The sequence below is a fragment of the Podarcis melisellensis genome (assembly GCF_964234715.1).
Source record: "Podarcis melisellensis genome assembly, chromosome: 5".
NCBI lineage: Eukaryota > Metazoa > Chordata > Lepidosauria > Squamata > Lacertidae > Podarcis > Podarcis melisellensis.
The window spans coordinates 3,991,123-4,007,752 of NC_138537.1; the positions used below are offsets into that span (position 1 = coordinate 3,991,123).

Here is a 16,630-nt window from a genome sequence, read left to right on the forward strand (position 1 = left end):
AGCAGAAGAGTGTCATGGTCTAATGATACCAGTCATTTGATGGCTGTGGTCCATTTTAAATCCATCTGCACATCTCTGGAAAAAAATGCATTAGTACCTTCTAGATATTTCTGTACACTTTAGGTATTTTGCCCTGACTTTTTGCTGTTTTTCCCCTTTTTTATTAGGTGAGTGATGTCAATGATGATGTGAGACGTGCAGCTGTTGAATCACTGGGTTTCATTTTGTTCAGGTACAGTTTCTGTTTCCATCCGTTCTGCGGTCTGCAGTAAGATTTATCTGAAGTTCTAGGAATTCCCTTATACTCCACTTTCTGCGCACTAACTTGGTCTCAGCTGAGCGCTTGCAGAATAGCAATTTGTGGAATCCTTAATGCTGTGTTAGAATGAGAGATAAAGGCACAGCTGTGAACCTGGGAATCTCCTTAATGGGCTGAGGCTTTGAAGCTGCCATAGAACATAGGGTCTGGATGGTGGCTTTGTTTGCTGGATGCGTCTGGCAGAAAGTGCTGCTCCTCAAAAAAAAATCAAGGTAGTTGCTAGTTGAGGGCTAACAAGCTGAAATTTAATCTGGATAAAACAGAAGTACTGTACTCCATTTGGAAGGCCTGCTAATCTGGAAGGAGGTTTAGATCTGTCTGGATGGGATCACTCTTCTCCTGAAAGGCCAGATACGCAGTCTGGGAGTACTCCTGGGTTCTCCTCTCCCTGTGGAGGCACAGATGACATTACTAGGAGGGCCAGTTTGACAGCTGGGACCCTAACTAGAGAAGGAAGAGTCTGGCACAGTGGTGCATGCCATGGTTATGTCCAGGTTTGATTATTTCAGTGTGCTCTCCATGGGGTCAGCCTTAAAGGCTGTTCAGGAACAGCAACTGGTACAGAACACAGTTGCTTGTGAGAGCTGCTGTTCAGCTCATTTCATGTACACTGTGTCACTTTCATTTGGCTGTATGTTCATTTCTGAGCCCAATTCAAGGTGCCAACTTGGGTCTTTAAAGTCCTAAATGGGTTGGGACCACCTACACTTGCCTGATCCTGTCTCAGCATTGAGATAAGTGCCCTTGCCACTGAACGCTTTTAGGCTGGCAGGTCCTCCGTGGTCGTCCCACACCTTTGGAATCCGCTTCCCAGGGGGACATGTATGCCCTCATCCCTGCTGGGTTTTATTAAACAAAAATTCTGACGGCAAATTTAGTCAAGTCTGCATTTGTCTGAATTGTACAACTGTCCGTGTGTGTCTTGTAGTAGTATTTTCCCGTGCTTGAGCCTTTTAGGTCACCTTGTGAGGCCAGTGTGTTGTGAGAGATGAGCTTTAAAAATCTTTTAAATGAATAAACAAATGAAATTTATTAAATATCGTGGGGCTTCCAGAGCAGATTGCCTTCAGACCAATAAAGAAGGCATATGGATAAGTGTGAAGCTCTCGGAAGAGACGAATGAATATATTAAGTTCAGCCTTTGTTTAGTGGCGCTGGAGAGGGTTGGATGGAGGTGCTTTTCTGAGAGGCATATGAGACTTGTCTCTGCACTTTCAGTATAACTCTTGTTGAAACTTTCCACTAGGAGTTGCCAAAAGTGGAATTAAGTGCGTGAAGTCCTGTTAAGAGGACATAATATCAATGAAGTGTCTGGGAAGTATCAGATCAAGGATGGATAATATTCAAGCCAGGAATGTTAGTTAACGTTTAAGAAAAATAAATTGCAGTCATTCTTGAGGATGTGGATGTCGGCTTACTAAGTAACTCTTGTACAATGACTCAGTGTTTTAAGAGAGAGAAGTGTTTCCAAATATTCTTGAATTAAACTGCAATGTACATTTTATTTAATTTCAGTTTATATAACTCCCACTAACCTGGGGTGGCTAACAGTGTTTAAACAATTCTTTGTAGGATCAAGAAGGAAACTTAGTTTAGTTGCAGAGTACATATATTTGCATGCGGAAGATCTTAAGTTTTATTATATATGCATTGCTGCGCACCACCCTAATATTTCATGAGATGGTAGCATATAAATACTTTAATAAATAAAATAAAGACCTGAGGTTCAGCCCCTGGGATTGAAAAAAGGGCCATGTCTCAAATGACAGGAAAGGCCCTCTGTCTGAAACTCTGGGAAGCAGCTCCCTAGCATAAATTGATTGATTCTTGGGTTCAGAAGATGGAATTCGGTTTTAATGCTTTCATTAGTTCACAAATTTTAACTCCCCCGCCCCTCTTTTGTACTAATGGTAGATTATAAAACTGGACAGTAGGAATTTTCAGAGTCCAGTCCACAGCTCTTTCAAGTTAGGCCAGTGGTTCTCAAAGAGTACGGCATGTCACACGGATGTAGCAGGAGACGATGGCAAGTACAGCAGGAAGATTCAAGGACAATCAATATTATATTTTGGTAATGCTTCCTGTTCTTATGTTTTATGTTTTCTGGATGTCTCTTGATCATATTATGAAATAGTTGAGCTCTAAGTTATAAATCAATTAAAAAAAAACCTGGTGTGGCACGAGCAAATTTTTATTCTGAGTGTGGCCCAGAGAAAAAAGTTTGAGAACAGCTGTGTTAGACAGGGTCCTGGGTAATGTTCATCTGCACTGCGAACACCGACAGCCAATTCTGTCTTCCGTTTGCATTGAATCCAAAACTGTGCAGAAGGTTTAAAAGTAAGTTCAGCAAGCAGAGGCTGCAAGCAGCTCCCCCCTAGGCTTTATACTACCTGACCACCCTAAAGGCTGATGTTTTCACCTTATTCCTTCATGGGCTTGCAGCTCACACAGCTTTGGAGACTCGGTCCCAGTTCCTGCTGAAAAGGGGAGCTCACATTCCTTATAGTTTTTCTGCAACTTGTACTCCACCAAACCCTGCTTTAATGGGAGAAGTCCTGTTCCCCATTCCACTTACCTAAGATCTAAAGTTTTTTGGTATCTGCAGTAGGGTTGCCTTGGCAGTAGCACCCCAGTTGAGGAACGATCTCTCTGAAGAAGCCCACCAGATCCCTGATGATCTTTTGAAATACTGAGGTTTAACTGTATGGCTTCATTTTTTCCTTTGTATGTTTTATTGATAACCCCTTCTGGATTTCCCGTGGAAAGGAAGAGGAGGGCCAAGATAAGTGCAGTCCTAAATAAATCTGTCATCTGGTCAGTTCTGAGAGACGGGGCCATCATTTGTAGCTGTGTGTCATCCTGCAGCCATAAATGTGTCTTGCCCACCCCTTTTCCAGAAAGTGCCACGTATAATTTTGCGTGCCACTCCTCTCCTTCCCCTGCGTGGGCAGCAGGTGTCTCTGTGGAGCCGTTGTGCTAAATGTGTGGCACAGCGGCGCATCTGCCCTCCCCAACAAGCCAAGTGTGGAACAGCCTTTGCCGGAAGGGAACTGGTACTCTTCAGTTGACCTCTGTGTGTGTGCTTATGCAGAAGGCAAATTCCACACACTCCTTCCATACTTTTCAGTGATTTCCCTCCCCTGCTCCAAACTGGTTCTAATAAAAGACTTTTAGCTCTCTGATCTTACTGCAGCTCCCCCCTCCCCCCGGCCAAGTATAAAACATAATCTGGAATTGAGAGCTTCCTGCCAAATGGTACTGTTATCTTTTTTCTGAGTTTATCCATTCGGTTGTGCCTTCTCTGGGCATGGCATGAGTGCTGGAGCTGATCAGTTCCATTCATCCACTAAATCTTTCAGTGGTGCTGAGAAACACTGCTATCCAGAATGTGTCGTCTGAATTAGCTAGAGATAGCCCAGTCTGTGTTATTCTGATGTATCATTTTTACATAATTCCGTTCCATTCCTACTTTTATCTGAGTATAATACTGTATACATTTAACAACAACGGCAACCCCAACATAATGTATTTAATTGCCAAGAGCTTTTGTTGCTAAATTCAGGAAACTGCAAAATCAGGCAATAGCTATTTCCGATCTGCAATCAGGTCATTTTTTTATTGGCATTTGCAAAGACTGAATTCCTGAAGCATTCCTAATTTTAACTCAATCTTCAACACCCTTGTGATGTGGGCTGGTGGTATTGCCCCTATATTGCAGATTTGCAGCTCAGGCTGAGAGATCTGTGAGGAGGTAGAAAAGTGAGGGGCAAAGCGGGGACAGTTGTTGATAACTTGTCCCTGCTGCATTTTCTTGTGCACAATCTCCTAAATAATAGCAATTTATAGCAAAGTTTCAAGGTGATTCTAATTTACCGTATTTTTCGCTCTATAGGACGAATTTCCCCCAAAAAATGAAGGGGAAATTGTGTGTGCATCCTATGGAGCGAATTCAGGCTTTCGCTGAAGCCTGGAGAGCGAGAGGGGTTGGTGCGCACCGACCCCTCTCGCTCTCCAGGCTTGCGGATAGCAGCCTGCAGCCCGAAGCCCGGGGAGCGCAGCGCTGCGCACCCCGGGCTTTGGGAGTTCCCACCGGGCTCCAAAGGCTTGTGGATAGCAGCAAGTTCCGGTAGCGAAGGCGCGCAACCTCACTGCCGCTCCCGGACCCATTCTGGGGGCTGGGGTTAGAGGAAGATCAGGCTTCCCCCGCCCCAGCCCCGCGGCTAAAAAGGAAGCCAAGACAGCGAGCGGGATCCATCCCGCTCACTGTCTTGGCTTCTGCCAAAGCTGCGCACACCCTCTCCCGGCTGGAGAGATTGTGCATGGCTAAAGAGGAAACTGCCGCTGCCCCGCCGCCGGAGCACGATTTCTGTTCTCATCCTGAAGCAAAGTTCTTAACCTGAAGCACTATTTCTGGGTTAGCGGAGTCTGTAACCTGAAGCGTATGTAACCTGAGGTACCACTGTAATTAAAATAATAATAAAATAAATAATTTTATTATTATTATTATTATTAGTAATAACCCATGCTGCACTGCAGGGCTATCTGTCTCTCTATGCCCCACCAATGCTGCCTTAAACCAGTCATAAGGAGCTGGGCTGTTGTTTCTTCCTGGCAAGTGCAATGCACTCTGCCATTGCTCAGAGACAAGGGGACTATTGCTATTACGTATTTTTCACATCTGGGCCCTTGCTGTGGAAATGCTTTCACAGGCCGAGACTTTTCTCACTGATGAGGCATCCCGTTTCTCCCAGGCGGTTGAAGTATGCTCCATCTTAAGTGCTGGCCTTTGTTCAGTGCTTCCATGTGGAGAAAATCTTCCCTGGAAATGATTCAAAGCTGTGGTGATAAGCTGGGAGCTTACATTTCTCTCTCCCCACAGGCAATCAATATACTGGTTTAAAAGCCAGCATTTGCACACACATGTTCTCATCGGGTGATGAAATCTTGATATCTTCCTTTGGGTGGATAGGTGGAGGGGCTGCCGGCAAATCTCTGCAAACAAACAAACTCTTGCATTCTGTTGACGGCAAAGCTGCTTGAGAATGTGTCTGTCTGCCCTGCAGGCCTCCTGTTCAGATTCTGAGCTCTGACTTCAGAGGAGATGACAAGTATGGCAAGTAACGTTAGAGTAAATAAAAGTTTTAATGAAAGCCACAAGAGGAATGGAATACCCTGTGCCAATGCCCTCTCCTCTGACTGTTGCGTTCCATCTATTTGTTGACTTTTCTAAGCTTTGTTGTGTGAATTCCTCAACACATTTCCTTTAAAATAAACTGTTGCATTTTCACTGTGGGTGTTGGTCAGAAAAGTTGGATTGTCCACAGAACTCTGTAAACAGCAATTCTTAGAAAACTGATCTCAAGGTCTTGGTGCCAGTACTGGTTTTAATCTGTTTTTTTTTTTAAAGGGCAAGAGTTTTGGGTTGGGGGTTTCCCCCAGCAGCCTATTGAAGTTGCACCAGGTCTCCTGTTGCAATGAGTTCTACCTTTTTAATTCAAGAATAAGCATGGGCTAACTTTATTCTCATGCTGATGTCCTTGCTAACATATCTGTGCTGTTTTGCATTCTAAAACTTGCTGCAGGAGAAGGTGATAATGCTTGACATTTATATAGCACTTTCCAAATATTTCAGGCACTTTGCTCATTTATCGCTCGTTATCTTAATGTTAAGGGATGTGGGTGGTGTTGTGGGTTAAACCACAGAGCCTAGGACTTGCTGATCAGAAGGTTGGCGGTTCGAATCCCCGCAACGGGGTGAGCTCCCGTTGCTCGGTCCCTGCTCCTGCCAACCTAGGAGTTTGAAAGCACAAAGTGCAAGTAGATAAATAGGGAAGGTAAACGGTGTTTCTGTGCGCTGCTCTGGTTTGCCAGAAGCGGCTTAGTCATGCTGGCCACATGACCCGGAAGCTGTAGGCCGGCTCCCTTGGCTAATAAAGCGGGATGAGCGCTGCAACCCCACAGTCGGCCACGACTGGACTTAATGGTCAGGGGTCCCTTTACCTTTACCTTTTATCTTAATGTTCCCTGCAAGATGCCCTGTGAGGTAGGTAGTATTAGCTGGGAACAAAGGGAGCTGCCTTGGATAAGGTTGTATTTATCCATCTAGCTCAGAGTTCCTTATGGCGACAGGCATTGGCCCTCAAGCAGACGTCCCTTTCCCATCATCTGCTCTGTGATCCTGTTTAACTGGAGATGACAGACCTTGTATCCAGGACATTCTGTAGGCAGCCCATGTGCTTTTCCACTCGGCTGTGATCCACATATCTTGTACAGTGGTACCTCTGGATGCAAACGGGATTCGTTCCGGAGCCCCGTTTGCATCCTGAAGCGAACACAACCCGTGTGCACGGGTCATGATTCGCCGCTTCTGTGCATGCACGTGATGTCATTTTGACCATCTGCGCGAGCGGCAAAACCGCTCCGTTACTTCTGGGTCGCCGTAGAGCGCAACCCGAAAATACTCATCCCGAAACTACTTCAACCCGAGGTATGACTGTATCTTAAAATGGGGAACTGGTAAATTTGGGCTCAGGACTGCAATACCTTAAGGACTGTCTCTCCCCAGTTAAACTGACCAGACGCTGTGATCATCATGAGAGGTGATGAGGTAACTATTTATTCATGCTTTTATCCTGTATTTTTATCTCGTGAACCTCCCTGAGATCTTCAGATGAAGGGCGGAATATGAATTTAATGAATAGTAATAATGAGAGTAACAAAGGTCCGTATAGTAAAAGCTATGGTTTTCCCAGTAGTGATGTATGGATGTGAGAGCTAGACCATAAAGAAGGCTGATCGCCGAAGAATGGATGCTTTTGAATTATGGTGCTGGAGGAGACTCTGGAGAGTCCCATGGACTGCAAGAAGATCAAACCTCTCCATTCTTAAGGAAATCAGCCCTGAGTGCTCACTGGAAGGACAGATCGTGAAGCTGAGGCTCCAAGACTTTGGCCACCTCATGGGAAGAGAAGACTCCCTGGAAAAGACCCTGATGTTGGGAAAGATGGAGGGCACAAGGAGAAGGGGACGACAGAGGACGAGATGGTTGGATGGTGTTCTTGAAGCTACCAGCATGAGTTTGATCAAACTGTGGGAGGCAGTGGAGGACAGAGGTGCCTGGCGTTCTCTGGTCCATGGGGTCACGAAGAGTCGGACACGACTAAACAACAACAATAATAAGTGTTGAAGCAGGGGGCTTTTGGCGCACCGTGGACATTCTTTGCTAATTAATGTGCTGAGCTGTCTCTCAGTTGTGTTGCTCCATCCTGGCTTGCTCACCTGTACTCAGTAAAACCATCACTACAGAATCAGACCATGGACCACATCTGTTCTGATGGCAAGTTAGATGCCTCTGAAAACTGGCCAGCAAAGCATGAGAAGATGATAACCGTTCTCTTTTGTCTTTATTTTTATGGATACAGGTTAATAAGCCCTTTTGAATGTGGGACAAGAAGCTGGAAAAGAGTTAAAAGATGAAATGTAACAGGGCCATGTGAATTGTAGGAATTCTTTCTAGCACTCTTTTTAGAAAAGGGTAAATAAGCTTGTGTTGTCTAAACAGTACTTTGGCAGGCATTGCGATTTTGTCTAGGGTGAAAACTGGTGCATGCAAGAGACATCTTAAAATGAAATAAGTTCAAATTGGAGGCATCCTTCGAAGGCACGGGAGACTAGAAAAGTCAGGTGTGGCAGACTGGGCTTTTGGCTACAGTAGTTTTTAAAGCTGTTTACTGCACTTTATCCTTCATGATATAGGCACAGAGTTGGATCTGGCTGGTAAGTCGCCTCCAGCTCAGTTTCCTCTGCTTTCAGGTAAAACTTCTTTCAGGCAGAGAAGCCGTTCAGGACTTGTCAACAAATGATCCAACAGATCTTTGTAGGGAGACACACTAAAGCTTTCCGTACACCACCACCACCACAAAACAAAACAACATTATATTTATACCCCGCCCATCTGGCTGGGTTTCCCCTGCCACTCTGGGCGGCTCCCAACAGAATATTAAAAACATGATAAAACATCAGACTTTAAAAACTTCCCTAAACAGGGTTGTCTTCAGATGTCTTCTAAAAGTAAGATAGTTGCTTCAGATGTCTTCTAAAAGTAAGATAGTTGTCGGGAAGAATTCCACAGGGCGGGTGCCACTACCGAGAAGGCCCTCTGCCTGGTTCCCTGTAACCTCACTTCTCGCAGCGAGGGAACCGCCAGAAGGCCCTCAGCGCTGGACCTCAGTGTCCGGGTAGAACGATGGAGGTGGAGGCACTCCTTCAGGAATACAGGACCAAGGCCATTTAGGGCTTTATAGGTCAGCAGCAGCACTTTGAATTGTGCTCGGAAACGTCCTGGGAGCCGATGTAGGTCTTTCAGGACCGGTGTTATATAGTCTCAGCAACCACTCCCAGTCACCAGTCTAGCTGTTGCATTCTGGATTAATTGCAGTTTTTGAGTCACCTTCAAAGGTAGCCCCACGTAGAGCGCATGGCAGTAGTCCAAGCGGGAGATAACCAGAGCATGCACCGCTCTGGTGAGACAGACAGCAGGCAGGGAGGGTCTCAGCCTGCGTACCAGATGGAGCTGGTAGACAGCTGCCCTGGACACAGAACTCCTGTCTGCTCCCTGTCCCCCCAAAATAGTACTTCTGCCATGTCATATCATGTCTGTGGACCAGTCCAAGTTACGACACCCCAGTCCTAGATGATATGAGTGATACATGGAGAATTGAGCTTGCAGCCCCCTTCATCCCTGGTTGCAGAGGAAAATAAGGTTTTTTAAGTGTGAATACATCTAGTTGCATAGGTTCTGGGAACTGGGAGAGTCAGAGTGGAAGAGCCAATGTGGCGTGTGGGGAGCATTTTGAGTCCCGTGTTTATTTTTTAGCGGCTCTCTGCTTCTTTTCCCTTCTGTCACCTTTCCTGCTCACAGCTGTGGACTACAAATCTTGCTCGGCTGCCGACGTTTATGCAATTCTCTTCTACCCCGTTGGCGCAGTTTATACAATATTTATCTCAGTTGTTTGAAAAACACCATTTAAGTGACTTGTGATTTCTTGGTGTTTTGAATTTTAAAACGTCAGTTGCAGAGGAAGGAAAGACTGTGCCCGAAAGAGTCTTTATCTTTCCGGAGTCTTTGTTGTCAGGTTTCAAAGCAAAAGGTCTCTTTCAGTTGCTGTCTTCAGTTTAGCGTTTCTGCTTCAGGAAGCTCAGCTTGGTCGTCCTTCTTCTAATGTTTGGCAAACATTTCAGTGGGCCTTTTTATTATTATTCAGAAGAGAAAAATTATTTTGCAATGTGAATACAAAGCAAAAATGGGAAAGTGCAGGTCCTTCGCCCCCAAAGCGTTTTGGTATATTCTGTAGACGTCTGTTTCATCATTGAAGAATCTCAGCCTTCATTAAGAAACGAGAAAATGCATCCATAGCTGTAGATATTAAGACGTGAGTGCACAGTGCACCGTAATTGAAGCAAATTGTATTTAAAGTGTCATTGCCTTGGGTTTAAATAGTGCCCTTGGCGAGCAGAAGAAATTTCTGCCTTTAAGGAGTGGGGGGGTACAACCCAATATTCCCATATAGTTGTGCTGTATCACTCACAATTTGGGAGGGTATCCCCTGACCTTCAGGGGTGACTTTTGGAGGAAAAGGACAGCCAGGAAATGGTACAAATAGAACTCCACATTCAGTCATTTTGGATCCAAAGTACCGTATTGTCAGAAGCTGCTTTGCACCAGATAAGAATATTCTGTCATCCTAGACCACAGCTGCTGACTCTGACTTTCAGCAGCCTTTTGGGGCCACATGCAGAAGAATATGGTGAAAAAATGTGCAAGCACATATTTGTTTCCTTTGTAACTCGGTTTCAAAAGTGGGCCCTAGGTCCTTTTAGACACACAGATTAGTGGTGTAACTACCAGCCAGGTAAAATACAGCGTAACAGAATTAAATCAGTTGTTTTGAGATTACGATACCTAATTCTTATTTGCTGGAAGGCAATCGTAGCAACTGAAATAGATAGATAGATAAATCAATCAGTAAAATGCCTGCTTTCAAGATTAAACGCACAAATATGGAAGAACAGCAGGGGACAGGCTGCCTACTTAATTCCCAGTGTCAAGGGAGGTTCATAAAATACTGCATTATTTCTGGGCACGGGCACATATAAGGCTTACAAGGTACTCTTACTTTCCTAAGCAAGCTATAGTCTACATTAGGGAAAACATTAATCTTAACAATATTAGTTTCCAGGTTCAATAGGTTTGTGTATATTTGTTTTTCATGAATGAACACATTTTAGCGTTCTCATATTTTTATGACTTCTAAATTGTTGAGGAACAAGGCCAGTCTTTTTGTGTGTAGCTACCCCCCCCCCAACCCCCAGCCTCTCCACCTCTCTTGACAGCTGGCCAGATGAGGGAGTGGCTGTCTGGCTGTCTGCTGCAACCACAGAAGATGGCCATGATGTGCTATTACAGCTGCCAACTTGGCAGGGATCAGGGTTATTAGTTGGGTTCCACTTGGTGCTAGGAAGCTGCTGCCTCTCTTTGGGCCTGAGCAACATATTGGTTACGAATTGGACATTCTGTGTAAGCTTCCAGCTTACCTCCAGACTGAAGGCGGCAAGAGTCTTGGATATCCAAGGCTAAAACGAGGCAAACATTAAAAGAGAGAATTACACATCTTTACTTCTGGAACAGGGATGCGGGTGGCACTGTGGGTTAAACCACAGAGCCTAGGGCTTGCCGATCAGAAGGTTGGCGGATCGAATTCCCGACGGGGTGAGCTCCCGTTGCTCAGTCCCTGCTCCTGCCAACCTAGCAGTTCAAAAGCACGAAGTGCAAGTAGATAAATAGGTACCACTCCGGCGGGAAGGTAAATGGCGTTTCCATGTGCTGTTCTGGTTTTCCAGAAGCAGCTTAGTCATGCTGGCCACATGACCCGGAAGCTGTACGCCAGCTCCCTCGACCAGTAAAGTGAGATGAGCACCGCAACCCCAGAGTCGTCCGCGTCTGGACCTAATGGTCAGGTGTCCCTTTTCCTTTACTTCTGGAACATAAAAATAAGTACTTAAGTAACATTCTGGTTGCTTCTCCAGTTCTGTATAGATGATAACCTGGAATCTTCTTGGGCATCTGTTGACATTGAATCTTGTCTATGATAGCACCTCCCATAATACATTCCTTCGCCCATAGCAGCAAACACAGCAAAAAGTTTTGTCGCGCCTAGAACAGTCTTTATGGAATATGGCACAGAACCTTAGGAATCACGGAAAAGCTGTTTGTTTTATATGGTTAGGCAGAGATAGTGTTTCTGAGTTATGTCTGTGAGATGTCTAGTGAACATCAGCTTCAGAACGGACTCCTCCTGCTTGCTACCAAGGGGGGAAATTTCTGTCAAGGTGACATTATATCAACCACCTCAGTGGATGAAGCCTTTGTCCCTGGCTCTTTGGAAGTCCCCGCTAAACAGCGAGTATTTACATAAGGATTAAACACTGATGATCTTCCAGGAAAGGGAAATCACATTTTCAGGATCTAGTTAACAAAATTATAGTGTCACTATGATTACTGCCCAGATATTTTTTTCTGATATACCGTATTTTTCGCTCTATAGGACGCACTTTTCCCCCTCCAAAAATGAAGGGGAAATGTGTGTGCGTCCTATGGAGCGAATGCAGGCTCCTTGGCTTCGCGGCAACACGCCTGTCCTGGAAGCCGGAGGAGGAACAGAAGGGTCTCCTTCTGTTCCTTCTCCAGCTTCGCTGAAGGGCGCTGTGCCTTCTCCCTCTCTGCGCAGCACCTCTCCTGTGAAGGAGGGGCGCTGTGCAGAGAGATAGAAGGTGCAGTGCCCCTTCAGCGACGCGTCTGTCCTGGCTTCTGCTTTAGCCCTGCGCAGCCTCTTTGGGCAGGGGGAACCTTCATCCTGCTGCCCTGAAGAGGCTTGGCGCGGTTACCCCAGAAGCCAGAACAGCCACACGGTATCCCAGAAGCCAGATCCCTGGCTTCTGGGGTTCAGAATAATTTTTTCTTGTTTTCCGCCTCCCAAAACTAGGTGTGCCCTATGGTGCGAAAAATATGGTATATCCATGAACAAATGATAGCATTGCTTGGAAAGCCCAAGCCTTTGCAAGATTGTGAAGATGGATATGAAATTCCAGAATACAGGAAGTGTGTAGCTGGAGTACTGGAACTGGAGCAGATTTTTGCACATGACACTGAAGACTATGGAACAATCTCACTCAAACTGAAGAATCAGTTTGCTTGCTTCCGGGAGTACAAAACATTTTTCGTTGGGGGCATTTGATTCCCCCCCAAAAAAAATTGATTTGCCTTAAGTGGCCGGCATTTTCTTTTATGATTAAAGCTGTTGATTCTCTAGTTTAATCGTTTATTCTTGCAAGCCACATTGCACACATACTGGAAAATGAGATATAGATCTTCTAAATAAATGAGTCTGGAAGCCGATTAATGTGGCTTAGCTCATTTGTAAATTGCAGCCAAGTACGTACTGCTTAAAGGACTCTGCTTGATAACTCTGGGGTTTCTACTGTGGATTTTCCAGGGCCGAACCCTCTTTGAAGACTGAGGAAGCTGGGCTGTAAATGTTCCACTGGCCCAGTGCTCTTTCTGGCAGGACATTCTAGCCCCCAGTGAAGGAGGGTGCGCAGGCTTTTCCCATAGTCTTAAAAGTGCTGGTCTACTAATTCAGATTTTTTTAAATTCCGACTAACGCAGCCCCCCTTATAGCAGTTGTGCTTTAAAAGTTTATGATGCTTTCTTTAAGTTAAAATAAGATGCAGAATTTTAACCAATAGAATTTAAGTGTGTAGTGCAGCAGCACCTTATTTTGATTGCCTCCCAAAGTAAAAATAGATCAGCCTGCATTGTATTGGGACAAAGCAGGCTCTTACTAGTTTAATTTTTTTTCTCCTGCGGAGCATTTCAGAATGTGTTTGGCAACTGAGATTCCATAGCGAAGCTGGAAAACAGTGAGCTACTTGAGTCATAAAACGTAATTGAGTTGAAAACTTAATTAACATACTTTTGTGGGAGTTGGACACTTGGGGAGTTTATGGTATTTTGCTCAATGTAAGTTTCCCTTCGCATATGTGTTTGAGGAACTTCATACTAGCTCTGATTGCAGTCCCTCTGAAATAAGTGTTCTGGAATAATTTATTCCATCACAAAGTGCTTCTTGTAGAATAAAATGGCTCTTCGTGTAAATTTGAAGAACCCATTTACAAGGTATGCGCAGTTAACTAAACTGACTGTTCTAAATGCTAAAAACTGTGTTGCTTTTAGCAGGCAGAGGGGTTGAGATGTGTGAGCAGTTGAGAACCTGGTGGTGAATTGTTGGAGAAGGGGGTGTCTTGTTTTGCCATGGGTCCTGGGGACACAATGTTTTGGAGAAAAGTTGAGTAGTTGGAGCAACTCTGATAAATCCTTGCTTAGCTCTTGGGGTGGCTTGGGGGGTGGGTGCTTCTAGGGTAGACTTGATGCTTGCTGTAACATGCAGCAGTGGGCATCACCAGGAGACATTGGACCTCAGGTGTTGGCAATCCAACATGGGCATCAAGTATGAGACAACAGCCTCCTGGTTCTTCTGCGTCTACTCCTGCAGAGACTGGAAATATTTTTAGATTCAGGTAGGTAGCCGTGTTGGTCTGACGCAGTTGAAATATATTAAAAAAACAAAAAAAATGTCCAGTGGCACCTTAGAGACTGCTAAGTTTGTTCTTGGTATAAGCTTTCATGTGCATGTACACTTCTTCAGATACACGAAAGCTTATACAGTGGTGCCATGCAAGATGAATGCCTCGCAAGACGAAAAACCCGCTAGACGAAAGGGTTTTCCGTTTTTCGATGCGCTTCGCAAGACAAATTTCCCTATGGGCTTGCTTCGCAAGACGAAAACGTCTTGCGAGTCTTGCGATTTTTTTCGCTTTCTCCCCCTTTTTCTAAGCCGCTAATAGCCTTTTAGCCGCTAAGCCTTTAATAGCCGCTAAACCACTAATAGCCTTTTAGCCGCTAAGCCTTTAATAGCCGCTAAACCGCTAATAGTGCTAATCCGCTAAGCCGCTAATAGAATTGCTTCGCAAGACGAAAAAAACGCTAGACGAAGAGACTCGCGGAACGGATTATTTTCGTCTTGCGAGGCACCACTGTACCCAGGACAAACTTAGTTGGTCTCTAAGGTGCTACTGGACAATTTTCTTATACATTTGGAAATATTTTTGTTTAAGAAAAAGTAGGTTGGCCACATGCATTACTAATATATCGCTCTTGGAGGGTGAATATGGCGCGCGCACACACAAAAGAATTTAGCTACCATTGCGATATAGCATACAGTTTTCATCTTGGGGCGAGTTACTTTTGCAATGCAAGCGGTTAGTCCTGGCTTGATGCAAGGCAATTCTGTGTTGTGCAGCGGGAAGGAGAAGACACCACTTCCTCCTTGCCTCTTAACACACTCAAGCAGGCCATCATGATTTTTGCATGATGTCACGGTCCACACCTCTTTGGGTGCAGATGGGGAAAAGATGTGCAAAAGCCAGAGGTCTGGTATAAAGTGCAAGAGGGAGGCAGGCGCATGTGCTTCCTGTCTCTCTCCGTTTCAGTAGGAGAAAGGAAACTCCTGTGTCAAAAAGGCACGTGCAGAATTGATTAAAATGAGTGCATCATTCCCTCCAGATTGATTGCCTGTTACTTTCCATTGCTGAATTTTGGTTTCTTTTAAAACCTGTGTCTTTTTGTGCTTTTTATTGTCCTTTTCTCTATGGTATTTATCAGAGACCAAAAAAGGGTTAGTGTTAACACTCATGAATGATTACAGTGTTAACCTTTGTAAATTCCCTCTTGGTTTAGGTCAGTAACTTTAGCAGCCAGGCGATGAGAATTGCAAAAGCACTTCTGGAAATCAGACGAAATGGGTGATGCCAGGGGTAGTTTGGTATTTTATTTTTAAACGTGTGTTTGCTTTTAATAGTGAATGGAATATTTTAACTTCACAAGGCAGATTATATGACTTGATTACCAAACTCCTGATATTAACATGCTGATTCTCATCCTTCCAGTAATGGTTAAGAACCATTCGTTCAGACAAGTGACCATACTGTAGATAGATAAATACAGTGGTACCTCGGGTTAAGTACTTAATTCGTTCCGGAGGTCCGTCCTTAACCTGAAACTGTTCTTAACCTGAAGCACCACTTTAGCTAATGGGGCCTCCTGATGCTGCCGCGCTGCCAGAGCACGATTTCTGTTCTCATCCTGAAGCAAAGTTCTTAACCTGAAGCACTATTTCTGGGTTAGCGGAGTCTGTAACCTGAAGCGTATGTAACCTGAGGTACCACTGTAAATAGATGGATGTGTTGTTACCGTGGGTGTGCCGAGATAGCTGGGTTTCAGAATTCATTTTTGCCTCATGAAAATTTGAAAATAAAATTTCTTAAAAGCATGAATGACTTCACAAGTGTTCTCTCTCCATTTCAGCCCCCTGTTCCCTGGTTAGGCATTTATTCAGTAAAGTCAGTTTCTCTGGAGACATGAGCACCATTCAAAGCTTCTTTTCTCTTTCCCCTTTGCTCTGGACCAGCCAGTTCTGCTGCTGGATAAATAGTTTTCTTTGATACTTCCAACCTCTCTGCTGCCCGCCCTTAACATATGGATGATGTAACCTCTTGTGGAGTTTTAACCAACCTTGTCTAAAAGGCATTGTGTTCAAGCTATTACAGTTCTCTTCCATAAATAATGAAGGCATTTAAAGGCTAAGTGTTCTGATGGATGTCACACTAATTTCGAACCAATTTTTTAATGCTCTGGGGCCATCATTATTCTCCCTAATGGACACTTTTGTCATTCTGTACAGGAAACAGCAACCGAGACAGGGTTGACAAGTCTGCAGTTGCAATCATATTTACAACATGGTGTAAATAGAAACCACTTTTATTTGTTCTGAAGTTTGCATGTCTGCCAATCAGGTTATTCAAGTGGTTTCAACTTTTTTTCCAACTTTGAGAACCCTTCTTCAAAATGGCAGAAAGATTTTGTAATCCAGTCAGGTCCCATAGCTCAGTGGTTTTGTGTGTGTGTATGTGCTGGGAGATGGGTTGGTGGTTGGGTCATGGTTGTTGATGTATTTAGTGTAAAAGGAGTTTTTGTTTTTGTAATTAAAAGCTTGCGCTACTAAACTGCAAATAGCCAACACTTAAGAGAGTAATCAGCCCCTTATGTGGCTCATACGGAGTCTTGAACCAATATTTCCCAAATGCCTTGAACTTTAGTTCCCATTCTGAATTCATTGGGACAGGACCTTGCAAACC

At 44.5% G+C, this 16,630-nt stretch overlaps 1 protein-coding gene across 1 annotated transcript in view; it reads left to right on the forward strand.

Moving 5' to 3' along the window:
• Window positions 1–16,630, forward strand: part of PSMD1 (proteasome 26S subunit, non-ATPase 1) — a 92,028-nt gene that overhangs the window by 22,872 nt on the left and 52,526 nt on the right. The window contains exon 16 of the mRNA XM_081910875.1: window positions 168–232. Within this exon, the coding sequence (XP_081767001.1) occupies window positions 168–232 (65 nt within the window). The remainder of the gene's footprint in view (window positions 1–167; window positions 233–16,630) is intronic.